The sequence below is a fragment of the Scyliorhinus torazame genome, chromosome 10 (genome assembly GCF_047496885.1).
Source record: "Scyliorhinus torazame isolate Kashiwa2021f chromosome 10, sScyTor2.1, whole genome shotgun sequence".
In the NCBI taxonomy this organism is placed as follows: domain Eukaryota; kingdom Metazoa; phylum Chordata; class Chondrichthyes; order Carcharhiniformes; family Scyliorhinidae; genus Scyliorhinus; species Scyliorhinus torazame.
The window spans coordinates 84,270,369-84,297,274 of NC_092716.1; the positions used below are offsets into that span (position 1 = coordinate 84,270,369).

Here is a 26,906-nt window from a genome sequence, read left to right on the forward strand (position 1 = left end):
CTGGGACGATGCCAACTTTATGAGGCGAATGCTAGGACGCATCCCGGACCTAGAGACGGGAAAGCTGATAATGGGGGGAGACTTTAACACGGTGTTGGAACCAAGGCTGGATAGGTCGAAGTCCAGGACTGGTAGGAGGCCGGCAGCAGCCAAGGTGCTTAAGGATTTTATGGAGCAGATGGGAGGGGTGGACCCGTGGAGATTCAGTAGACCTAGGAGTAAGGAGTTCTCGTTTTTCTCCTATGTCCATAAAGTCTATTCGCGCATAGACTTTTTTGTGTTGGGTAGGGCATTGATCCCGAGGGTGAGGGGAACGGAATATACGGCTATAGCCATTTCGGATCATGTCCCACACTGGGTAGACTTGGAGATAGGGGAGGAAACAGGAGGGCGCCCACCCTGGAGAATGGACATGGGACTAATGGCGGATGAGGGGGTGTGCCTAAGGGTGAGGGGATGTATTGAAAAGTACTTGGAACTCAATGACAATGGGGAGGTTCAGGTGGGAGTGGTCTGGGAGGCGTTGAAGGCGGTGGTTAGGGGGGAGCTGATATCAATAAGGACACATAAAGGGAAGCAGGAGAGTAAGGAACGGGAGCGGTTGCTGCAAGAACTTTTGAGGGTGGACAGACAATATGCGGAAGCACCGGAGGAGGGACTGTACAGGGAAAGGCAAAGGCTGCATGTGGAATTTGACTTGCTGACTACAGTCACTGCAGAGGCACAATGGAGGAAGGCGCAGGGTGTACAGTATGAATATGGAGAGAAGGCGAGTAGATTGCTGGCACACCAATTGAGGAAAAGGGGAGCAGCGAGGGAAATAGGGGGAGTGAGGGACGAGGAAGGAGAGACGGAGCGGGGAGCGGAGAGAGTGAATGAAGTGTTCAAGACATTTTATAAAAAATTGTATGAAGCTCAACCCCCGGATGGGAGGGAGAGAATGATGGATTTTTTGGATCGGCTGGAAATTCCCACGGTGGAAGAGCAGGAAAGGGTGGGACTGGGAGCACAGATCACGGTAGAAGAAGTGGTGAAAGGAATTAGGAACATGCAGACGGGAAAGGCCCCGGGACCGGATGGATTCCCAGTTGAATTTTACAGAAAATATTAGGACTTGCTCGCCCCGCTACTGACGAGGACCTTTAACGAGGCAAAGGAAAGGGGACAACTGCCCCCGACTATGTCTGAAGCAACGATATCGCTTCTCTTAAAGAAGGAAAAGGATCCGCTACAATGCGGGTCCTACAGACCAATTTCCCTCCTAAATGTGGATGCCAAGGTCCTGGCCAAGGTAATGGCAATGAGAATAGAGGAATGTGTCCCGGGGGTGGTTCATGAGGACCAAACTGGGTTTGTGAAGGGGAGACAGCTGAACACGAATATACGGAGGCTGTTAGGGGTAATGATGATGGCCCCACCAGAGGGTGAAACGGAGATAGTAGTGGCGATGGATGCCGAGAAAGCATTTGATAGAGTGGAATGGGATTATCTGTGGGAGGTGTTGAGGAGATTTGGTTTTGGAGAGGGGTATGTTAGATGGGTGCAGCTGTTGTATAGGGCCCCAGTGGCGAGTGTGGTCACGAATGGACGGGGATCGGCATATTTTCGGCTCCATAGAGGGACAAGGCAGGGATGTCCTCTGTCCCCATTACTGTTTGCACTGGCGATTGAGCCCCTGGCGATAGCGCTGAGAGGTTCCAAGAGATGGAGGGGAATACTTAGGGGAGGAGAAGAACACCGGGTATCTTTATATGCGGATGATCTGCTACTATATGTGGCGGATCCGGCGGAGGGGATGCCAGAAATAATGCGGATACTTGGGGAGTTTGGGGATTTTTCAGGGTATAAATTGAACATGGGGAAGAGTGAGCTGTTTGTGGTACATCCAGGGGAGCAGAGTAGAGAAATAGAAGACCTACCGTTGAGGAAGGTAACAAGAGACTTTCGTTACCTGGGGATCCAGATAGCTAAGAATTGGGGCACATTGCACAGGCTAAATTTAACGCGGTTGGTGGAACAGATGGAGGAAGATTTCAAGAGATGGGATATGGTAGCACTGTCAATGGCAGGGAGGGTGCAGGCGGTTAAGATGGTGGTCCTCCCGAGATTCCTCTTTGTGTTTCAGTGCCTCCCGGTGGTGATCACGAAGGCTTTTTTTAAAAGGATAGAAAAGAGCATCATGGGTTTTGTTTGGGCCGGGAAGACTCCGAGAGTGAGGAAGGGATTCTTACAGCGTAGTAGGGATAGGGGGGGGGCTGGCACTACCGAGCCTAAGTGAGTATTATTGGGCCGCTAATATTTCAATGGTGAGTAAGTGGATGGGAGAGGAGGAAGGAGCGGCGTGGAAGAGATTAGAGAGGGCGTCCTGTAGGGGGACCAGCCTGCAGGCTATGGTGACAGCCCCATTGCCGTTCTCACCGAGGAACTATACCACGAGTCCGGTGGTGGTAGCTACACTGAAGATTTGGGGACAGTGGAGACGACATAGGGGAAAGACCGGAGCATTGGGGGGGTCCCCGATAAGAAACAACCATAGGTTTGCCCCGGGGGGAATGGATGGGGGATATGGAATGTGGCAAAGAGCAGGAATAACGCAACTGAAAGATCTATTTGTGGACGGGAAGTTCGCAAGTCTGGGAGCGCTGACCGAGAAATATGGGTTGCCCCAAGGGAATGCATTCAGGTACATGCAATTGAGGGCTTTTGCGAGGCAACAGGTGAGGGAATTCCCGCAGCTCCCGACACAAGAGGTGCAGGACAGAGTCATCTCAAAGAAATGGGTGGGGGATGGTAAGGTGTCGGATATATATAGGGAAATGAGGGACGAAGGGGAGACTATGGTGGACGAACTAAAAGGGAAATGGGAAGAAGAGCTAGGGGAGGAGATCGAGGAGGGGCTGTGGGCAGATGCCCTAAACAGGGTAAACTCGTCGTCCTCGTGCGCCAGGCTAAGCCTGATTCAGTTTAAGGTATTACACAGGGCACATATGACTGGAACACGGCTCAGTAAATTTTTTGGGGTGGAGGATAGGTGTGCGAGGTGCTCGAGAAGCCCAGCGAATCATACCCATATGTTTTGGTCATGCCCGGCACTACAGGGGTTTTGGATGGGGGTGACAAAGGTGCTTTCGAAAGTAGTAGGAGTCCGGGTCGAACCAAGCTGGGGGCTGGCTATATTTGGGGTTGCACAAGAGCCGGGAGTGCAGGAGGCGAGAGAGGCCGATGTTTTGGCCTTTGCGTCCCTAGTAGCCCGGCGCAGGATATTGCTAATGTGGAAAGAAGCCAAGCCCCCGGGGGTGGAGACCTGGATAAATGACATGGCGGGGTTCATAAAGTTAGAGCGGATTAAGTTCGTCCTAAGGGGGTCGGCTCAAGGGTTCACCAGGCGGTGGCAACCGTTCGTCGAATATCTTGCGGAAAGGTAGATGGGGGAAAAAAGAAGGCAGCAGTAGCAGCCCAGGACTTGGGGGGGGGGGGGGGGGCCTGAGACAAGGCAGTTGCTAATTAGGGCTAGTTTTTATTTTTGTTATTTAATATTTATTTATTTGTTGTTGTTTTTTTTTTTTTTTTGTTTAAATAAAAAAGGTCATTATTATCTGTATTGTTATAATGTTGTGTAAAGGATGCACAATGTACTGTGTTGGTTGACCAAAAATTTTCAATAAAATATTTATTAAAAAAAAAGATTGAGTTGGCAAAAATTGTAAATGCTCATGGCATTTTGTAAACTTAAGTGACATTGAAAGCAGTAACAATATGGGTACTGGCTACTGAAACTGGCTGTATTCAACTTTGAATACTACTGAAAGAGAAAAAGATCAGGCCGAGTCAGAAAATGCAGTTCTTGCTTTCAAAGAATCTTGCCTGACACTGGTCCACACCATCAGAATAGGACTGGATATTTATCAGCAGAAGTGGCATGGGAGAAAGGAACAACCTCAGAATACAGCAATGATTAATACATAACTATACAAGGGTTAAACAATTGGAATAGTTAGAATTAATGGTGAATGGATGGGATTCAGGGGGCAGGTGAGTGAATGTGATATAATCAAACAGGGATTGGATAAAACAATAGAACACAACAGCTCAGTACAGGCCCTTCGGCCCTCGATGTTGCGCCGACCTGTGACACAACTCTAAAGCCCATCTACACTAGTCCCTTATTGTCCATATGTCTATCCAATGACCATTTGAATGTCCTTAGTGTTGCAGGCAGGGCATTCCACGCCCTTACTACTCTGAGTAAAGAACCTACCTCTGACATCTGTCTTGTATCTATCTCCCCTCAATTTAAAGGTATGTCCCCTCGTGCTAGACATCACCATCCGAGGAAAAAGGCTCTCACTGTCCACCCTATCCAATCCTCTGATCATCTTGTATGCCTCAATTAAGTCACCTCTTAACCTTCTTCTCTCTAACGAAAACAGCCTCAAGTCCCTCAGCCTTTCCTCATAAGATCTTCCCTCCATACCAGGCAACATTCTGGCAAATCTCCTCAGCACCCTTTCCAATGCTTCCACATCCTTCCTATAATGCGGCGACCAGAATTGCACACAATACTCCAAATGCGGCCGCACCAGAGTGTTGTATAGCTGCAACATGACCTCATTGCTCCTAAACTCAATCCCTCTACCAATAAAAGCTAACACATCGTACGCCTTCTTAACAACCCTCTCAACTTGGGTGGCAACTTTCAGGGATCTATGTACATGGACACCGAGATCTCTCTGCTCATCCACACTGCCAAGAATCTTACCATTAGCCCAGTACTCAGTCTTCCTGTTATTCCTTCCAAAATGAATCACCTCACACTTTTCTGCATTAAACTCCATTTGCCACACCTCAGCCCAGCGCTGCAGCATATCTATGTCCCTCTGTAACTTGTAACATCCTTCCGCACTGACCACAACTCCACCGACTTTAGTGTCATCTGCAAATTTACTCACCCATTCTTCTACGCCCTCCTCCAGGTCATTTATAAAAATGACAAACAGCAGTGGCCCCAAAACAGATCCTTGTGGTACACCACTAGTAACTGGACTCCAGTCTGAACATTTCCCATCAACCACGACCCTTTGTCTTCTTCCAGCTAGCCAATTTCTGATACAAACTGCTAAATCACCCTGAATCCCATGCCTCCGTATTTTCTGCAGTAGCCTACTATGGGGAACCTATCAAACGCTTTACTGAAATCCATATACACCACATCAACTGCTTTACCCTCATCCACCTGTTTGGTCACCTTCTCAAAGAACTCAATAAGGTTTGTGAGGCACGACCTACCCTTCACAAAACCGTGTTGACTATCTCTAATCAAATTATTCCTTTCCAGATGATTATACATCCTATCTCTTATAAACCTTTCCAAGATTTTTCCCACAACAGAAGGAAGGCTCACTGGTCTATAGTTACCGGGGTTATCTCTACTCCCCTTCTTGAACAAGGGGACAACATTTGCTATCCTCCAGTCTTCTGGCACTATTCCTGTAGACAAAGATGACTTAAAGATCAAGGCCAAAGGCTCAGCAATCTCCTCCCTAGCTTTCCAGAGAATCCTAGGATAAATCCCATCCGGCCCAGGTGACTTATCTATTGTCACACTTTCCAGGATTGCTAACACCTCCTCCTTATGAACCTCAAGCCCTTCTAGTCTAGTAGCCTGAATCTCAGTATTCTCCTCGACAACATTGTCTTTTTCCTGTGTGAATACTGACGAAAAATATTCATTTAACACCTCTCCTATCTCCTCAGACTCCAAGCACAACTTCCCACTACTGTCCTTGACTGGCCCTACTCTTACCCTAGTCATTCTTTTATTCCTGACGTATCTATAGAAAGCTTTAGGGTTATCCTTGATCCTACCAGCCAAAGACTTCTCATGTCCCCTCCTGGCTCTTCTTAGCTCTCTCTTTAGGTCCTTCCTAGCTAACTTGTAACTCTCGAGCGCCCTAACTGAACCTTCATGTCTCAACTTTACATAAATCTCCTTCTTCCTCTTGACAAGTGTTTCGACTGCTTTAGTAAACCACGGTTCCCTCACTCGACCACTTCCTCCCTGCCTGACAGGTACATACTTATCAAGGATACGCAGTAGCCGTTCCTTAAACAAGCTCCACATTTCTATTGTGCCCATCCCCTGCAGTATTCCTCTCCAAATGATGTATCCCAAGTCTTGCCTCATCGCATCATAATTGCCTTTCCCCAGATATAACTCTTGCCCTGCGGTATATACCTATCCCTTTCCATCACTAAAGTAAACGTAATCGAATTGTGGTCACTATCGCCAAAGTGCTCACCTACCTCCAAATCGAACACCTGTCCTGGTTCATTATCCAGTACCAAATCCAATATGGCCTCGCCTCTCGTTGGCCTATCTACATACTGTCTCAGGAAACCCTCCTGCACACATTGGACAAAAACGGGCCCATCTAATGTACTCGAACTGTAGCGTTTCCAGTCAATATTTGGAAAGTTAAAGTCCCCCATAACAACTACCCTGTTGCTTTCGCTCCTATTCAGAATCATCTTTGCAATCCTCTCCTCTACATCTCTGGAACTTTTCGGAGGCCTATAAAAAAACCCTAACAGGGTGACCTCTCCTTTCCTGTTTCTAACCTCAGCCCATACTACCTCAGTAGACGGGCCCTCATCAAACGTCCTTTCTGCCACCCTAATACCGTCCTTGACTAACAATGCCACCCCTCCCCCTCTTTTACCACCTTCCTTGAGCTTACTGAAATATCTAAATCCCGGCACCTGCAACAACCATTCCTGTCCCTGCTCTATCCATGTCTCCAAAATGGCCACAACATTGAAAACAATGGCCCGGAGTTAGTGGTAGTAATGACTGCGAAACTGTTAGTAGTCAGTCAACACGTGTCTGAAATTGATAGCAAATTCTAGAGTCTGCAATGTGCAGTTAAAATCTGAAATCCAGAAATTGTTCTCAGTGATTCAATATTTCTCCAGAGGATGTGCGGTGAGGTATCAATAAAAAATCTCAGCACCAACAAGAACTTGCCCTTCTATGCGATTAGCCACACTGAAAAGACACCTGGTAAAGCTCCATTTTGTTGAACGAGGTGCAATTGGGTTTATAAATGGTGCCTCTCGTTCATAATTACTACTGAAAAATACCTTTGACTCTGAGAAGAGAAACTCATTTTCTTTATTGGCTCAAAGACTTTGTGGGCGAAGTGGGTTTTGGTTCGTGGGGCACTGACATCAGTACGAGGGAAAGTGGGGCTTATACCGTTGGGACAGCCTACATCAGAACTGTGCTAGGACGAGTGCTCTTGCAGACCGGATACTAGTAAAGTAGCGAAGGCTTGGCACTAAATGGCGTAGGGGGTGGTAGTCTATAGGCCCCATAACAGTAGCTATACTGTAGAACAGAGAATAAATCAGGAGATAATGAGGGCATGTAAAAAAGGAGTACATTAATCATGGGTGACTTTAACCTTCATGTGGATTGGGAAAATCAATTTGACAGAAGTAGCCACGAGGAGGAATTCATATCTCGGGACAGTTTCCTGGAATGGAACAAACCAGGGATCAGGCTATTTTGGATTTGGTAATGTGCAATGAGGCATGTCTGATAAACAATTTCAAAATAAAAGATCCCTTAGGAAACAGTAACCATAACATGGTAGAATTTAGCGTTCAGTTTGACTGAGAAACTGGAGTTGTAAACAACTGTGCTAAGCTTAAATAAGGGTAATTACAAAGGAATGAGGGCAGAGTTGGCTGGAGTGGACTGGGAAAGGAGCTTAACAGAAAAGATAGTCAATCAGCAATGGTAGACGTTTATGGACTTTATGACTCACAACCAAGATATATCCCAGTGAGGAAGAAGGATTCGAAGGGGATAAATCAACCATGTTTAACCAAAGAATTAAAGATAATATTAACTGAAAGAAAAAAAATGTGGCAAAGATTAGTGGTAAGCTTGGGCAGCATGTGGCGCAGTGGTTAGCACTGGGACCCAGGTTCGAATCCCGGCCGTGTCATTGTCCGTGTGGAGTTTGCACATTCTCCCCATGTCTGCATGGGTTTCACCCCCACAACCCAAAGATGTGCTGGTCAGGTGGATTGGCCTTGCTAAATTGCCCCTTAATTGGAAAAAAAAAACAAATAATTGGCTACGCTAAATTTATTAAAAAAAGATTAGTGGTAAGCCAGAGGATTGGGAAAGTTTAGGAAACAATGACCAAAAAAAGAGGCAGAAGATAAATTATAATGGTAAACTTGCAAGTAATATAAAGATGGACAGGGAAATAATAATGGGGAAACCAGGAAATGGCAGGGGAGTTGAACAAATATTTTGTGTCAGTCTTCACAATAGAAGACACTGATAGCACTCCAAAAACAGGGGCGCTGAGGCAAAAGTTGGGGAGGAGAAATAATTACAATAACTATCACTAGAGGAAAAAGTACTGGGGAAACTAATGGGGCTAAAGGCTGATCCCCTGGACCTGGTGGGTTGCATCCTAGGATTTTAAAGGAAGTAGCTGCAGAGATTGTGGATGCACTGATAGTAATCTTCCAAGAATCCTTAAATTCTGGAAAGGTCCCAGAGGATTGAAAAACTGCCAATATAACACCCTTATTCAAAAAGGGAGCAAAAAAACAGATGTAATAAGGGGCGGCACGGTGGCGCAGTGGTTAGCATGGCTGCCTACGGCGCTGAGGGCTTGGGGTCTATCCTGACCCTGGGTCACTGTCCGTGTGGAGTTTGCATATTCTCCCAGTGCCTGCATGGGTCACACCCCCACAACCCAAAGATGTGCAGGTTAGGTGGATTGGCCACGCTAAATTAGCCCTTAATTGGAAAAGAAAATAGCTGAGTACTCTGAATTTTAAAAAATAAATAAAGGATGTAACAGCAGAGTATTTAGAAATACATAATATAATCAAACAGAGTTAGCATGGCTTCATGAAGGGGAAATCATGCCTGACAAATTTATTAGAATTATTTGAGATGGTCACGAGCAATATAGATATAGGCAAACCAATAGATATAGTGGGCGCGATTCTCCAAAATGGAGCCAGGGTGTTCGCATCGTCGTGAACGCCGTCGTGAAGGGCGTGGGCACTACCGATTCTGGCCCCCGCAGGGGGCCAGCACGGCGCTGGAGCAGTTCACGCCGCTCCAGCCTACCTTCCCAGTGCCAAATGGGTGCGGCGCCAACCCACGCATGCGCAGGGGACTTCCTCAGCGCACCGGCCCCGACGCAACATGGAGTGGGGGTTCAGGGGCCAGCCGCACAATAAAATAAGGCTGGGCTGGAGAGGCCGGCCCGCCAAACGGTGGGCCCCGATCACGGGCCAGACCCCAACGGAGGCCCCCCCAGGTGAAGGAGCGCTTTCCCCGCCCCACAAGCCGCCCCCGACCCTACGTGCAGTGTTCCCACCGGCTGCACCGGCCAGTCTAAAGAAGTGCAGGTTAGGTGGAGTAGCCATGATAAAATTGCCCCTTAGGGCACAGGAATGTGCAGATTAGGTGCAATTACAGGGATAGGGTGGGGGAGTGGTAGGGTGCTTTTTCCAGAGGATTGCTGCAGACTCGATGGACCAAATGGCCTCCTTCTGCACTGTAGGGATTCTATGGTTCTATGATTTGAAATTTTCCATATTTATATTATTTAAAAATAAGTTTATGATACTTCAGCTTCTACCTTAATCCCGTGAATGCCCCCATTATTTATTGTGCTCTCTATAAAATGCAATCAAAAGTGATAATCAGTGCATTTTATTTCCTGGTTAGCATTCTATCATACTTCAATGTAATTGGCTGCTTACCCCGCTGATGACATCATTGTTGCTAGATGCCTGGAGATTCCCTTGACTTGGTGTCAGATTCAAACTAATGTTGGGAAGGTGAAATCCACATCACAAAGATCGCTTTATCTATTTAGGCTGCTTACTCGAGGTCAGTGTTGAGTGCAGTGACTGCCACTGACCGTGAAATCCAGGCCAACACATTTGTGGGAGATCACAGTGCATGGTGAAGGTTGTGCAATTCAGGGGAGTATAGAGAAAGCCAGAAATATTAAAGGGGCCTGTCTGAAATTCTGAGGGAGGGCATGCAATGTAGTGGGATTGATGAGAGGTATGGTTGAGCAATGACTGCATGATTAGGTTGGGGGGAGGGGTTGGGCATGAATTTGAGGGAGGGGAAGCTTTAGAATACATGTAAATAAAGTCAACAGGGGCAGCAGCAGCAACACCCACCTAATTGGGGAGGCAATGGCACAGTAGTTTTGCCACTAGACTTGTAATCTAGAAACCCAGCACAATGCTCTGGAACCAGATGGTGGAATTTGACAGATGGTGGAATTTGAATTCAATACAAAATCTGGACTTAAGTCTATGGATGACCATGAAACCATTGTCAATTGTTGTAAAGCCCCATCTGGACTTCTGGTGGCGGCCATGAGCTGAACAGTCAAACAAAGGTGGCTCTCGTCTAGAAACCTTGGTTTAACCCAAAAGAACGAAAAATCCCCCAAATCAACCGCCCAAAGCGCCAAAGAACCTGCAATTCAGCCGAAAAACTTCCAAAGAGGAGGAGAGGGAAACCTTGGAGCAGGGGAGCCCGTGTGGCGGCAAGGAACCGACAACTGATGGTCCCACCGACTTTCCAGCACAGACCCCGGGACCGATGGAGAAAATTATGGGTCTCATCACCTCCAAGCAATGAAGGAGGAAATCGTGGCGGCCATGGGGTTGGCAGTTGAGGCCACAACGGCAACCATGAAGGAGGCCGTGAGCAAAATGGAGCAGATGGTCGAGGCCCAAGAGGCAACGACACGGGACCTTGAAAAATCGCCATGACCAGGTGGATCGGGCCGCGACCCTCGAAGCGGAGGTGGCGAGGCTGGTCAAGACACAAAGGGCTGAAGGAGAAAACTGACGAACAGGAGAACCGATCGGCGAAACCGGTGGATCTTGGGATTGGAGTATGTGGCAGCAATGCTCACGAAGTTGGTTAGCGAGGAGGGCTTCGCCAAGCCCCTGGATGTTGACCGTGCCCACAGGTCGCTTTGGCAGCAGCCCAAGGATGGGGAGCCACCACGGGCCATGATTGTGAGGCTCCACAAGTAGCAGCATAAAGAGCGGATCGTGTGGTGGGTGAAATATGAATGCAAACGGGAAGGACATTCCACCCAGACCTGGCCAAGCACTGGGCAGAATTCAATGGGGCCAAATCCACACTGTACAAAAGCAAGGTCCGGTTGGCATGCTCTACCCCACCAAGCTTTGGATCATTAAAAAGAATTTTTAAAAAATTTGTATTCATATTTTTATCAAAACAAATTTTTTATATAACCATTAGCAACATTTAATAAAACAAGTTGAACGTTATTATATAATAATTAACCCCCCCCCCGGATTGCTGCTGCTGACATTTTAATGCTCTCCTAGAAAGTCGAGGAACGGCTGCCACCTCTGAGAGAACCCCATCATGGACCCTCTCAAGGCAAACTTTATTTTCACAAGACTGAGAAACCCAGCCATGTCACCAACCCAGGTCTCCACACTCGGGGGTTTTGAGTCTCTCCACATTAAAAGGATCCGACTCCGGGCTACCAGGGAGGCAAAGGCCAAAACCTCGGCCTCTTTCGCTCCCTGACAAAACGGGGAGGGGGGACCCTACACCGAGGGGGACACATGCTCTTGCTTATAAGAAACTGGGGAAGTGGTATGGCCTACCCACTCCTGAAAACGAGAGGTTCGACATGACTCTCCCAGTCACTATAAATGTAAATATAACATTATCTGTATGTATACAATTGTTAATAAGGAAACATGACCGCGGGGACTAGGGTCACAGATGTGGTGACAACCTGTAAATAATGTGTTGCTTCGATTGCTGTTGTTTTTTTATTTTTTCTGTTTGTTCTGTATTGTGTTAATTTTGATACTGTGTTAAAACTCCAATAATCTACTGCTCTTATCTGGTCGGGCCTACATGTGACTCCAGACCAACATGTAGTTGACTCTTGATTACCCTCTGAAATAGCTTCCCCTGTTGCCCTTATTTACATGTCCAGGGGTAATAAATGCTGGCCTAGCCAGCAACTTCCACATCCCATTAAAAATTCACAAGCAAAAATTAGAGGTGAAAAGAATGCAATAGAGAAGTGGAGTTGAGAAACAGTATCACAAAAATGGACAAAAAATGCCATATTATTTTGTTTTCATAACTTCACCTGCACATGGGGGAAGTCAAGAAAAATAATGGTCTTCAAGTGGCGGAGAACACAGGTTACTTGGACATGAACATGAAGGTTTAATTCATTCTCTGTTAGAAAGTAATACCGCAATCCTTTTTAAAAAAAAAAGACAATCCTAGTCAATTTCCTGTGACATCAAAACCAAGTGCAATGGTCAAGGCATGCATGGGTAAGGTCAGTAGTGATATCTGGAGCCAGAGGGAGCTGGGGATAGGAAAACAGACAGGACAGAGAGGAGTGAAGGGACAGGGGAGGGAACATGAAGTACGCTTGTTCCTGTTCTGGAATTCCTTTGCAGTAATCAGGTTTGTGCGAACCTATCCTAGATTTACCAAGTGGATAGCTAAAGCTGGTCTTCCCCAACCAAACATGAAATGGATGAGAGGGGAGGGGGGGGGGGGGTGAGCTGTGTTTTCAACCCAAGAAAGGAAACTGTATTGGATTTAGTTCTCACAGGGAGTGGTTGGGGCATGTGGGGTGCATTCAGGGAATATGGATCAGAATATCATCAGGTTTGGAATCATTACAGAAACAACTTGCATTTATATAACTTTATTAATATAGTAAAATGTCCACAGCACTTTACAAAATTGCAAACAAAATTTGACACCGAGTTACACAAGGAGTTAATTAGGACAAATACCAAGGGCAAAGAGGTAAATTGAAAGCTGAATCTGAAAGGTGGAGAAAGGTGGTGAGGTACAGAGATTTAGGGAGGAAATGCCACAGGTTAAGGCCTTGACAATGGCAACCATTAAAATGATTAAAAATGGAACTGCAGAAGAGGTCAAAAATTGGAGGAGTACACGGTTTTCAAAGGCTTGTTGAGCTGGAAGAGGTGACAAAGATAGGGGACAGGGAGACTATGGAGAGATTTAAAAACGAGAATGAGAATTTTAAAATTAAGTGATCCAGATAGAGAGTAAATGTGGGTCAGCAAGCACTGGATGATAAATAATTGGGACTTGGTGCAGGTTAGGATATGGGCAGTAGCGATTATGATGAGCACAAGTTTCTGTCGAGTTGAAGACGAAAAGTTAAATGACAATCTCTACAGGAGGTTCTCTGGCTATGACTGGATAGACAAGAAAGGAACCATGTGGCAGTCCACCCACCTGAATGACACAATAGAGGTACTGCAGGAGAGTGATGTGTGGTCAATTCTGTCAAATGCTGTGGACACATGGAGGATGGCGAGCGAGATGGTTTACCATGATTACAGTCACATGGGATGTAATTCATGACTTTGATGGGAGGTGGGGCCGGCATAATTAAGCATGAAAATACTTAACCAGAAGAGGGCTAAATCCAGTGTGTTGAACAGACCTGACCCAAGTGGATTAAAATCAAGAATCAGGAGGCAAAGCACAAATTCTACGAAGGGAAGTATTCAAACAGGAACTGTTTCGTTTTTTAAAAAAATAATTTACGGGATGTGACAGTCGCTCGTTAGTTCAGCATTTATTGCCCATCCCAGTTGCCCTTCAGAAGGTGGTGGTGAGTTGCCTTCTTGAACCGCTGCAGTCCTGGAGGTGCAGGTACACCCACTGTGCTGTTAGGCAGGGAGCTCCAGGATTTTGACCCAGCGACAGTGAAAGAGCATCAATATATTTTCAAGTCAGGGTGGTGAGTGACTTGGAGGGGAACCGACAGACGGTGGGGTTCCCAGGTATCCTCTGCTCTCGTCCTTCTAAAATGGTTGTGGCCGTGGGTTTGAAAGGTGCTGTCCGAGGAACCTTGGTGAGTTACTGCAGTGCATCTTGTAGATGGTACACACGGCTGCAACGGTTCGTCGGTGGTGGAGGGTTTGAATGTTTGTGGAAGGGGAAGCAATCAAGTGGGCTGCTTTGTCCTGGATGGCGTTGAGCTCGAGTATTGTTGGAACTGTACTCATCCAGGCAAATGGAGAGTATTCCATTACACTCCTGACTTCAGGCTTGGGGGGTGGGGGGTATCAGTGAGTTACACACCGTAGGACCCCTAGCCCTGGACCTGCCCTGTTGCCACAGTATTAAGATGGCTAGTGCAGTTCAGTTTCTGATCAATAGTAACCCCCAGGATGTGGATTGTGGGGGATTCAGCAATGGTAATGCCATTGAATGTCAAGGGGCGGTTGTTTTAGATGCTCTATTGTAAAAGATAGTCATTACCTGGCACTTGTGTGGCACAAATTTAACTTGCCAACTGTCAGCCCAAGCCTGGATATTGTCCAGGTCTTGCTGCATTTGGAAGTGGACAGCTTCATTACCCGAGTCGTCGCAAATGGTGCTGAATATTGTGCAGTCATCCACAAACATCCTTCTCACTTTATGATGGAAGGGAGGTCATTGATGAAACAGCTGAAGATGGTTGGGCCTAGGAACTACCCTGAGGAACTCTTGCAGTGATATCCTGGAGCTGAGATGATTGACCTCCAACCACCACAACCATCTTTCTTTGTGCTAGGTATGACTCCAACCAATGGAGAGTCTTCTCCCCCCCCCCCAATTCCCATTGATTCCAGTTTAACTAGGGTTCCTTGGTGCCATACTTGGTCAAATGCTGCCTTGATTTCAAGGGCAGTTACTCTCACCTCACCTCTGGCATTCAGCTCTTTTGTCCAGTTTTGAACCAAGGCTGTAGTGAGGTCAGGAACGGAGTGATCCTGGTGGAACCCAAACTTAGTGTCCATGAGCAGGTTATTGCTGAGTAAGTGCCGCTTGATAGCACTATTGATGACTCCTTCCATCACTTTGCTGGTGATGGAGAGTAGACTGATAGGGCGATAATTGGCTAGGTTGGATGGGTCTCATTTCTTCTGTATAAGACACACAGTGGCAATTTTCCACATTACTGGGCAGATGCCAGTGTTGTAGCTGTACTGGTATAGTTTGGCTAGGGGTCCGGTCAGTTCTGGAGCACAAGTCTTCAGTACTATTGCCGGGATATTGTCAGAGCCCATAGCCTTTGCAGTATCTAGTGCCTTCCGCCGTTTCTTTACATCACATCGAGTGAATCTGAAGACTGACATCTGTGATGCTGGGACCTCTGGAGGAGACGGAGATGGATCATCCACTTGGAACGTATGGCTAAAGATTGTTTTTTGCACATATATGTGCTGGGCTCCTCGATCATAGAGGATGGGGAAGTTTGAGCGAGTTCTCCACCACCATTCATGGCTGGATGTGGCAGGACTTAGATCTGATGTACTTGCTGTGCAATCGCTTAGCTCTGTCTATTACTTGCAGCTTGACAAGTAGTCCTATGTTGTAGCTTCACCAGGTTGACACCTCATTTTTCGATATGCCTGATGTTGCTCCTGGCATGCTCTCCTGCACTCTTCATTGAACCAGAGTTGATCCCCTAGCTTGGTAATGGTAGAGTGGGGGATATGCCACGCCATGAGGTTGAATACAATTCTGCTGTTGTTGATGGCCCACAGCGCCTCATGGATGCCCAGTCTCGTGTTGCTGGATCTGTTCGAAGTCTATCCCATTTAGCATGGTGGTAGTGCCCCACAACATAATGGAGGGTAACCTCAGGTACTTTGGTCTCCACAAGGACTGTGCGGTGGCCATTTCTACCAATACTATCATAGTCAGATGCATCTGCAGTAGTAGGTTGGTGAAGATGAGCTCCAGTATGTTTTTCCCTCTTGTTGGTTCCCTCACCACCTGTTGCAGTCGCAGTCTAGCAGCTATGCCTTTTAGGACCCGGCCAGCTCGGTCTATAGTGGTACTACCGAACCACTCTTTGTGATGGACATTGAAGTCCCCCACCCAGAGCATATTCTGTGCCCTTGCCACCCTCGGTGCTTTCTCCAAGTGGTGTTCAACATGGAGGAGTACTGATTCATCAGCTGATGGTGGCAGGAATGTGGTAATCAGCAGATTTCCTTGCCCATGTTTAACCTGAAGCCATGAGACTTCATGTGGTCCAAAGTAGAGGTTGAGGACTCCCAGGGCAACTACCTCCCGACTGTATACCACTGCACCAACATCTCTGCTGACTCGGTCTTGCCGGTGAGACAGGACATACCCAGGAATGGTGATAGTGGTGCCTGGGACATTGTCTGCAAGGTATGATTTTGTAAATATGACTATGTCAGGCTGTTGCTTAACTAGTCTGAGAGACAGCTCTCCAAACTTTGGCACAAACCCCCAGATGTTAAGACAGGGCTGGGTTTGACGTTGTCGTTTCCGGTGCCTGGTTTGATGCTGGGTGGTCCGTCCAGTTTAATTCCTTTTTGGCAGCGGTTGAATACAACTGAGTGGCTTGCTCGGCCATTTCAGAGAGTGTTTAAGAGTCAACCACATTGCTGTCACATATAGGCCAGACCAGGTAAGGATGGCAGATTTCCTTTCCTAAATGATATTAGTGAACTAGATGGGTTTTTATGACGTTTGACAATGGTTTAATTCCCGATATTTTGTTGAGTTTAAATTCCATCACCCGCCCTGGTGGGATTTGAACCCGAGTGCCCAGATCATTATCCTAGGTCTCTGGATTACTAGTCCAGTGACAATACCACTATGCTACTGCTTCCCCCATAAAGATACAATGTAAAAGACTTATGACAAACACAAGGTTCTTAATAGATGAATACAAAAAGAGATCTAAAAAGGGGAGTAAGAGGGGAGTATGAAAGAAAATTCAAAAAACATAACTTCCAAACCCGCAACCTCTACCACTTAGACGGGACAAGGACAGCAGATGCATGGGAACAGCACTACCTGCAGGTTCCCTTCCAAACCATACACCATCCTGACTTGGAACTATATCATCATTTCTTCACTGTCACTGGGTGAAAATCCTGGTGCTGCCTGCCAAACAGTACGGAGAGTGTACTTGCACTCTATGAACTGCAGCAGTTCAAGTTGGCGGCTCATCGCCACCTTATAGAATCATAGAATCTCAAGGGAAATTAGGGATGGTCAATAAAAATATGGCCTAGTCAATGAAGCCCACATCCCCTTCAAGATAAAAATACTAATAGCAAAAAGGCAGTGAAAAGGAAGCAAACCGGTGTTTCTGGAGAATGTGTGGCTGCAGGAATGGACGCTTGGTGGTCTTGTATCTGAAAAGAAAGTTGGAAGCCTGTTCTTTGTTGACACTGGAGATGAAATTAAAATTTGCTCCATAATAAAGAAAAATTGAACTCACTGCAAATTTCCCCAAAAGAGATATTTTTCTGGAGGCAGGGGCTAAATGTAAAATAATAAATGAGTCCCTTGTATTTGGTAGCGAAATGGATGTTGCAGTGAAGAATGTAAAGCAATATTGGATACAAAATAAAGATAGGGAAAATATATTTAAATGGCTGGGAATACGGAGAGTAGGAAAGTCACCTGGTCCAGGTGGAATGCATTCAAAGTTACTGGAGGAAATTAAAGCTGGTCACAACCTTCTTTACATATGGGGGAGGTGCCAAAGGACTGTGTGAGAAAGGGATAAAGCCAGGGGTTAGTCTACCGTTAGTGGTGGGGAAGCTTTTAGAGACAATATTAATTGGAAAGGTATGGGCTAATAAATGAAAATCAGCAAATATTTGTTGAAGGCAAATATTGTTTGACTGAGACAGTCTTTTGCCAGAGCAATGGACAGGGTTGATGGGCTTAGTGCGATAGATGGTGCTTTTATGGATTTTCAGAAAACAAAAAAAATAACAGAATAGACTTATTAGAAAGATTAAAGCCTATGGAGATTTAAAGGGACAATGGCAGAGTGGATAAGAAAACTGGCTGAGACAGAAAATGGAGATTAGCAGTGAATTAAAGGTTGGTTTACAGGTGAAAGGAATAATTCAAGTGTTCCCCAGTGGTTGGCATGAGGACTGCTATTCATTTTGTTATCCTCATACCAGGATTCCATCATTGGTAGTAAGCAGAATGCAGAAATGGGTATAGTTCTCATCAGCACACACATACATGATCAAGTATCGTCAGTCAAACCTTCAAGGCAATGCTGTTGGACTCTTCCGACTACTCTTATCAAATAGTTCATTGATAAGCAGTTTGTGTGAAAACATTTTCTACCTCGAGTAGATAACACTCCTATAACCACAGGACAAGAAGAAGCATGCAAGTGATCCAGTACTGTCAGAGGTTATGAACATGGTGCTTTGAGGCATGACTTCAAGAAAAAACTGAGTTAAAGTTAAATATTCCATCCAAAGACTTGAATTATCCATACAGGTAGATTGTCTCCTCTGGGGAATGAGAGTCATCATTCCATCATTATTAAGAAAATGTGTATTAAACCAATTACACAAAGGCCACTGTGGCATTGTAAGGATGAAGGCGCTACTTCATAGAAGTAGCCAGGAGCTACTTCTGGTGACTGGGGCAAGATGCCAAAATCGAGAAGAAAGCGGGAATTGCAGAAACTGCCACCATTAGCCCTGTTGCACCTGTGGGAATGGCCAGAAGTGGCCTGATAATAATACATGTTGATTAGACCGAACCGTTTGAAGGGGGCATGTTTCTCTTTCTGGTCGATGCTCATTCGAAATGGCCTGAAGTTGCCGTCATGAAGTCAACGTCATCGGACAAAACAATTGAGCGATTGTATGAAATCTTTAGCAGATTTGGTTACTCTGAACAACTGGTGAGTGATAATGGACCGCAATTTATATCCCAAGAGTTCAGAAGCACGGTAGCATAGCCGTTAGCACTATGGCTTCACAGCACCAGCGTCCCAGCTTCGGTCGCTGTGCGGAGTCTGCATGTTTTCCCAGTGTCTGCGTGGGTTTCCTCCGGGTGCTCCGGTTTCCTCCCACAAGTCCCGTATGCTGTTAGGTAATTTGGACATTCTGGATTCTCCCTCTGTGTACCCGATCAGGCGCCGGAATGTGGCGACTAGGGGCTTTTCACAGTAACTTCATTGCAGTGTTAATGTAAGCCTACTTATGACAATAAAGATTTTAAAAAGTTAAAAAGAAATTCAACACATTCGGTCTGCTCCAATCACACTGTCACAAATGGGCTGGCAGAACATTTGTACAGATGATGAAACATTTGTTAAAGTTAACCAGAGAACAAGTTAACATTTGAGTCAATTCCTGCTCATGTACAGGAATACTGTGCATTCAACAACCCAAGTTTCTCTAGCGTTGTTAATGGTTCAATGTAATTTGCTAAAATCACCCAGGACAAAATAAATTGTTGAGAACAAGCAACAGGAATCAGGTCATACGGAGAGAGAACAAGGCAAAATGTATTGTGTTTTTCGCAGGGTCAAGTGGTTCTGGCAAGAGATTATATCAAGTGAAAAGTGGATCCCTGCCACTATCTTATCACAGACAGGACCAGTCTCCTACATGGTAAAAACCTGAGATGATGTAATATGGATTGCAGATCAACTTTTGGTGACAACAACCAACCCGTCAGATGCAGAACCGACAGTCCAAATCCAGCTGTGCCAAGAGATTCCCAAGAACCTGAAACTAACTGAACCAATTGGGGAGAACAGCATCGCACTTGCAAATCAAACAGAGTCAACCTCAGAACACTACATCAACTCTGGTTTAAGATAACCACTAACAACATTCACACCAAGCCAATGACACCAGAGGTTGCAGCAAACAGATGTGCGAGGTTTGCTGACAACCTCTGGAACGTCAGAAGTATTGACTGCTGTTGCTGACTGATTGTTCATGTTGCTAATTGATTATTAATGTTATACTGTTTATTGTGTCAGGGACTTTTGATTCGAAAGGGAGGAAATGTGTATTCCCAGTGTTTCCTCACAAGCAGCCTTTTAGTCGAACAAGGGCACTTTAAGAGAATGATTGTGTGACATCATCGATTATTTGTGTGGGCAAGTGAGCAGTCGAACATTGCAGCCTGCAGCATTAACATCTTCTAAATAAAGCTTTTCATTTTAGTTGAACCTCCAAGACCCACAGACTCAATCTTGAATCCACCACAGGAATCCATCGGGTCGGACATAAAAAAACCTGCAGGAAATTAGGCCTCAATTTGCTGGTAAAAATAGTGCCTTGCCCGATTACCTGATCCAAAATCCAGAATGGGTCATGGTCCCTACAGTGCTGGATTTTGGACATCGTACCTGTACATTAATGATCTGGATTTGGGTATACAGGATGGAATTTCAGAGTCCACAGATGACATGAAACTTGGATAAGTAGTAAATATTTAGGAGAAAGCTGCATATTTCAGGAGCATTAGTGAAAAAGACCATACAGTAGATAAAATTTAATGTGGCTGTAAACAGTGATTCAGGTAAATATGGCCGTAAAAAGCAAACAAAGCAATGCTGTCCATTTCAACAACACTAAAAAACACAGTAGTTATTTCAATCTTTTATAAGAACTTGGTTAGATCACACTTTGAGTAGCACTGTGAACAGTTCTGGCCTCCATTTTATAAAAGGAATGAAGGTACAAGAAAGATTTACTTAAAAAGATATACCCACTCAGTCCTGGTATTAATCACAACAGAAGGCGGAGGGGTGACCTGATAAAAATCTCAAGAAGTCTTAAGATTATGAAAAGGTTTGATTGAGCATATGTACATATGATGCTTCCTTTGCAGGGGACCATAACTAGCGTCCATAAATACAAGTTGGTCACTAATAGAAGAATTCAGGAGAAACGTCTTTACCCAGAGAGTGGTAAGAATGATGAAATCCACAACAAGTAGTTGCGGTGACTAGTACAGATGAATGGATGAGAAAGCTACATAAGCATATTTGGAAAAGAAGAACAAAAGGATATTTTGATAGCTTTATATGAAGATTTGGGGGGACCATAAACATTGGCACAGAGTTGTTTGGGTGAATTACCTATTCCTATGCCGTATACGCTGCCTAATACCATGTAATATGCAAGTGCGAAGTGTTACAATTTGGTAAGAGAATGAAAAGAGACAATCTAAAGTAAATGGTACAATTTTAAAAGTGGTGTAGAACAGGGGAAGACTGGGAATGTACGTACACAAATCTTTGAAGCTGGTGGATCAAGTTGAGAAGTTAGGAACACGGATGGAATCATTAGTTTTAGAAATAGTAGAATACAAAAGCAAGGCGGTTATGCTAACCCTGTATTTATTTTTTAAAAACTAGTTAGGCTTCTGCTTTACTCTTACATTCAATCGTTACATCACACTTCAGGAAGGATGTCAAGGCTCTTCAGAGTTGGAGAAAAGATTTACTGAAATAGTGGAGTGGAGGTCTTCAGTTACACGTAGAGACTGAAGATATTGACGTTGCTCTCCTCGAAGTGGAGGACACTTTAACAGAGGTGTTCAAAATTCTCAACAGTTTTGATAGAGTAAATCAAATGAAACTCTTACCAGTGGCAAAAGAGTTAGCAATCAGAGGACATAGACTTATGGAGGTTGGCAGAAGAATAGAGGAAACATAAGGAACACTTTTCTTTAAATTAAGTGAGCTGTTGTGATCTGGAATACACTGCCAGAAAGGGTGCTGGAAGCAGATTCAATGATAATGAACTGGATAGTTACCTGAAGTGAAAAAGGTATCTGACACTGGGCCTTATTGGATTGCCCCACCAAAGAGCCAGCAAAGCATGATAAGCTAAATGACTCCCATCGGTGCTTTATTACATTTTGATTCCATTAGTGTGCAGTCGCTTACGGTTTACAGTGATAGCTTTACACCTGATCAGCTGGATGAAGAATCTCATGATCATGGAATTTACATTACTACTTGTTGTGGAGGACAAAAGGAACATGGGTACATATTGAAAGCCATCTAGCATCCTTCAGTCACAAAGGATGATGGAGGGCTAAAGAAGCAGCAGCAGATCCAGAGGGTACAGCATGTCAGGCAGAACAAAAGATTGCTCAGCTTTGGGAATGTTGATGCAGTCAGCCTTGTGATCAAAGAGATGATTCAAAAATCTCAGTTATGTATTCCTTTTGGTGGTGATGGGTTCACAATTCTTGGGTGAAGAGTGGATAAATTCCACTTTTAGGACAGACCATGACAGAGCAGCTGGATTCAAGGAGGGACTAAAGCCAGGAAAAGGAGCACTGTGGGTCTGGGAAAAAAAAGTGACAAAAAATAGTTGACTGCAGAATCTCACTTTGCTAACTCTTCATACACGTGTTCAGTTTGCACAGATTCTTCCTCACATTGTCCCTTCTCAAACATTTGTCTACAGATCCAACACCTGTCCCTTCTTTCGCTCTCACAGCATGCATGCCCCTGCCCTCTGCCTCATCCTACCCATGCTGGACTCATCCGTCTGCAGGATTTCTTCGTGCTTATAGTTGCCATTCATTATTCTAGTGGAGGTGTTTTCCAAGACTCCGTTGGTGTAGTGCTCTGGTTCCATTTCCATTTCACTGTCGCTGTTGAACAATAACACACAAAATCAGGTGGCAAAATTTTCCAATCCACTTCAATGGGTCTTTCAGATGCAGGTCTATTGAGATGGGCACCAGTTATGAAGAACAGGCATTTTCCAACCCCAGCAAAACATAAAAAGCTAGATTTTCATCTTTTTCTTCTTCTACCTTCACTCAAGAGGCCTACAGCCAGGTTGTTCAAACATGCATGAAAACAGGCCAGAAGTCTTTTTCCAATTTAGGTTGGCATCTTTTTTAGTGGAGGGGTAGCAGAGGGCATTTGACTGATCGCATTATTTATTATGACCGGCAACTCACCAGGAGGGGAATCTCAGACATAAGGCCTCTATCAAGTTAATTGGGCATGCAACACTTCTTTTTCAAAAGGAGTTTTTCTCCACACATCCAGATGCAGAATACTACTGGCTCCTAGGTGTTAGGAACTGATGGTGGAGTTGGGATGTTTCCAATAAAATAGCAGGGGGAACATGGGTTGGGATGGCTTCCTTCTTGACAGTCCTGCTGCCGGGAAACTTGTCCCAATGGTGGGCTGCAAGGCGGGCACCCAATCTACATAATTAACGGCCCTATTAAAGATAATTTTATGAGACTTCTAGCATTTTCCCGACAGCGAGTGTCCCCTGCTGTGTAGACAGGCCACCAGCTTTGCAGAGGCAGCTTCCCTGTCAGAGCCTGAGGCATCACAGAACGGGGAGGGGGGGGGGGGGGGGGGGGAGAGAGGAGGAGAGGGTAAGTGGTCAAGTGCAGTCGGCAGGGTCCGCAATCCCTCAAGAAGTGGTTTGCCTTGCAAATGGCGCCCCCCCCCCCCACCCCCCACCCCAAGCTTTCCCAAATTTTTATTTTTAGGTTGCTTCTTCGAGGGAGCCTCAAACGCGAGGTATCCCCAATGACTGCGACCTGCCTTACTTAGTAGCACCCACACACTGCGGAGGCTTCAGAATTGCCGGTCCTGTGAATGCCTGGCAGCATCAGGCACCCGTCTGTCATTCTTAATTGGATGAAGAGCCCTGAGGCAGCCAAACATTAGGTTATCTGCAGTAAAAATCATTGATCTGGTCCTGCTGCCCAGACTGCGGGCTCAGGACTTGCTTTATGATCCAATGTTGAAGTCCTGAAGTCGACAGGAAAATTCAGCCCAGGTATCAGTGGTGAGAAAGAAGTGTACTAACTCACTATATGCAATGACTGATTTTCCTCTTAAAATCAGCACACAATTCACAGTCATGAAGCACAGGTATTTTCACAGTGGTAATAAATCAAAAACAATTTAGCCTCATAAATCAATCACAGCTTTCTCTAATACAAAGCTAATGAGACTGGGTATGAATTGTCAAAATACCCTACTGACTTGGCCAATCATTTTCTGGTTTTAACTGGGATCAGGCACATTGTACATATTGAACTGTGCGTCACAAGAGTGCACAAAGTGAAGACCTGGAAATTCTAAATCTCAGCAGGTACATATTAGAAAAACTTAGTTCAAGAATCTTTATCTTTTTGATTTTCATAGAAAAAAAATGAAATTGATTCAGCTCCAAATGTGACAAAGCTACAGCTTCCCACTATATTTGCTAATATAAAAGCAAAATTGTGGATTCTGGAAATCTGAAATAAAAAGGGAAAAGACTGGAAATATTCAGTAGGTTCAACGGCACTTGTAGAGAGAGAGAAAAACATTGTACTTCAGGATCAACTCTCCACATATGCTGACAGACCAGATTATGCCCAGCATCTTCTGCTTCTATTTCAAATAGGTACTAGTTTGCCCCATAGTTCTTCTCTCCTTTCTGCTGTAGCGTTTTAAAGACTGTTTTGAGTTGGAAGGCTGAAAACAGAACATGATCATGACTCATACTTCACACAACACTCTTACATCCTAAAAAATGTTCTTTAGTGTCTTCCTGTACTTGACAACTCTGCCGATTTGATAATGAAATTCTGTTATAAAGTAGAAGACTGGTAAGATAGTACAGATTCACAAACCATCACCAGTTTGATATGTTTCAGCATTCTTCCTGCTAGGACACAAGCTCTGACATTGTGCTGTGTAGTCACAAATGCACAGATACATCAGGTTGTAGGGGAAGAAACCATCTGGAGTTTGATTTTGCAAGCATACCATAACTATCTCACATTAGTTCACACATCATTGTGATCAACGTTATGCCTACAGTAGCTCCAACACTGCACTTTAGATTTGCAGAAAGAAACAGGTTGCATTTAGATAACACCATTTCACATCATAGGAGCTCAGGATCCCCGATTTATAATGACTGTATGTCAACTTCCATTTGTATTGTTAAAAAGGGATTTAACAACTTTTAACAATGTTTTGGTCACTTCACAGATCACAGAATACAATGGACAACTAACTACCATGTTAATAATTCACAAAGTCACTGCCACCACTTTTATTAAAAAATCATAAACATTTGGTTTGATTGCAGTTAGGATTGCGATAGACATACCTGGTTTCCTGGTTACTTGTACTACTGTGCTGCTGCGATTTGGAAGAGTCTGTAGAATTGGACTCAGAATAGTTTACAGAGGAGGGTGAGGAAGAGGACGAAGAAGATGAAGATGAGGAACTTATAGCTGGATATTTATTGTGTACTGGTTTGCTTTTTGACGGCACAACCCCATTGCTGCAGTTTGGGCTATCTGCTCCTGCAAGCCAGAAAATAAATTTTTAAGTATAGAAAAAGGTGCATCTCATGAACATTCCTTAAATTGAGTTTGATCATTTTTATGTTTATCCTTTTAACAGTCATGGTCTGCTCCTTGATCAGTAGGCTAAGAAGATCCTTCTGACCGAAAGCCTTATCCAGCTCAATATTTATTTTTCCGCAAATGTGGAGACACATGATCAGAAATTCAGGATTAATGTGGACACCCAAGATACCCGTGTGGCATGGAGAGTGCTTCCTTGCCTGTGCAAGGCAACAATCTATGCAGTACTACAATAGCAAAACAGACCAAATCCCAACAGCTGAGAGAACTAGAAACACGTTGGCCTGGTGCAGAAAGATCACTGGATGAATCTTGGGCTTGATCTTCAGAACATGAATTTCAGAGTCATGTTTGCAATAAATAAAATGCTGCTCCTTATTTTTGGCAATTATAGTAGCTGGGGATCAGGGCTGTGAATATTATGTAACAAATGTGGGACCATCCTAGTCTTGGTTTCCCATCATGAAGTGGCAGAGGAAAAATTTTGAAAAGTAATCACTGTTCCTCACTGCCATAAAAGATCAATATGGTTAACAGTATGTTAATTGTATTATCTGTGTGGAGTCTGCACATTCTCCCCGTGTCTGCATGGGTTTCCTCAGGGTGCTCTGGTTTCCTTCCACAAGTCCCGAAAAATGTGCTGTTAGGTGATTTGGATATTCTGAATTCTCCCTGTGTACCCAAACAGGAATGTGGCAACTAGGGGGCTTTTCACAGTAACTTTATTGCAGTGTTAATGTAAGCCTACTTGTGACAATAAAGGTTATTATAAATTATAAGATTAAAGATATAGTGGTGGTGGGCATGGATTGATTAAATACCTTGGAGGACATTTAAGAGAGACTTCTCAGGGTCAGGGCGGAAGATGGCATTTGGAATGTTTCACTCTGCAAATAAATTTATTAAGTAAAAGATTGGCATTTGGTTTCCACTTCACCATCTGGCTATCAGAGGTCTAACATAGTAACAAAGAACGGCTGTCGAACGGTGAAGATTTTTAAAAAAAAAAGCCAGGAGATTGCAATCAGAGTTACTTGGGCGAAGAATGGCTGGAAGCAAATGCAAATAGTCAGGCTATAATTACCCACCAATGTATTCCAAATATGAACTTTAAGACCAGTGGTGATGAAATGGTGGGGATGGATTACGTCCTTACTGCGGAGAAAACAAGTTGTGGCCTTGGCATTGTCATTTCCTACCAAAGTAAAATGAGTATTCAAGTATTGTGAGAGCTGGATGCCTGTCATTTGGATACTGATGAAGGTTTTAATATTCTATTAAGCTTCATGGGTGAAATTTACAAGAAAGATCATCAATAAGATGCCTATGAGGCATAGTCAGACTTGGGTAGATTTTGAAAGAGAAAGCTTAGTCCAGAGGAATATAACATGGACTTTAAGATAGTATTAAAAGATTGCAGAAATTCAATTTGGAGAGTCCTTATTCAGTGCTTTCATTTAAATTGCTGCATTGTGCCAAGGTGTCGTATATAGGAAAGCTCCTGTCTTAACTGACCATATGTTTCACAGAAAGACACCCTTTGGATCAATTATCTACTGCTGTAAAAATGTTTATAGGGAAGCAATAATTTCCAGTGGCC

General features: G+C 44.7%; 1 protein-coding gene across 3 annotated transcripts in view; it reads right to left on the reverse strand.

Moving 5' to 3' along the window:
- ranbp10 (RAN binding protein 10) overlaps window positions 1-26,906 on the reverse strand; it is a 217,261-nt gene that overhangs the window by 13,726 nt on the left and 176,629 nt on the right. For all 3 annotated transcript variants that reach the window (XM_072518333.1, XM_072518331.1, XM_072518332.1), the window contains exons 10-11: window positions 25,045-25,243; window positions 22,434-22,558 (exon numbers count right to left, since the gene is read on the reverse strand). In XM_072518333.1, the coding sequence (XP_072374434.1) occupies window positions 22,434-22,558; window positions 25,045-25,243 (324 nt within the window). The remainder of the gene's footprint in view (window positions 1-22,433; window positions 22,559-25,044; window positions 25,244-26,906) is intronic.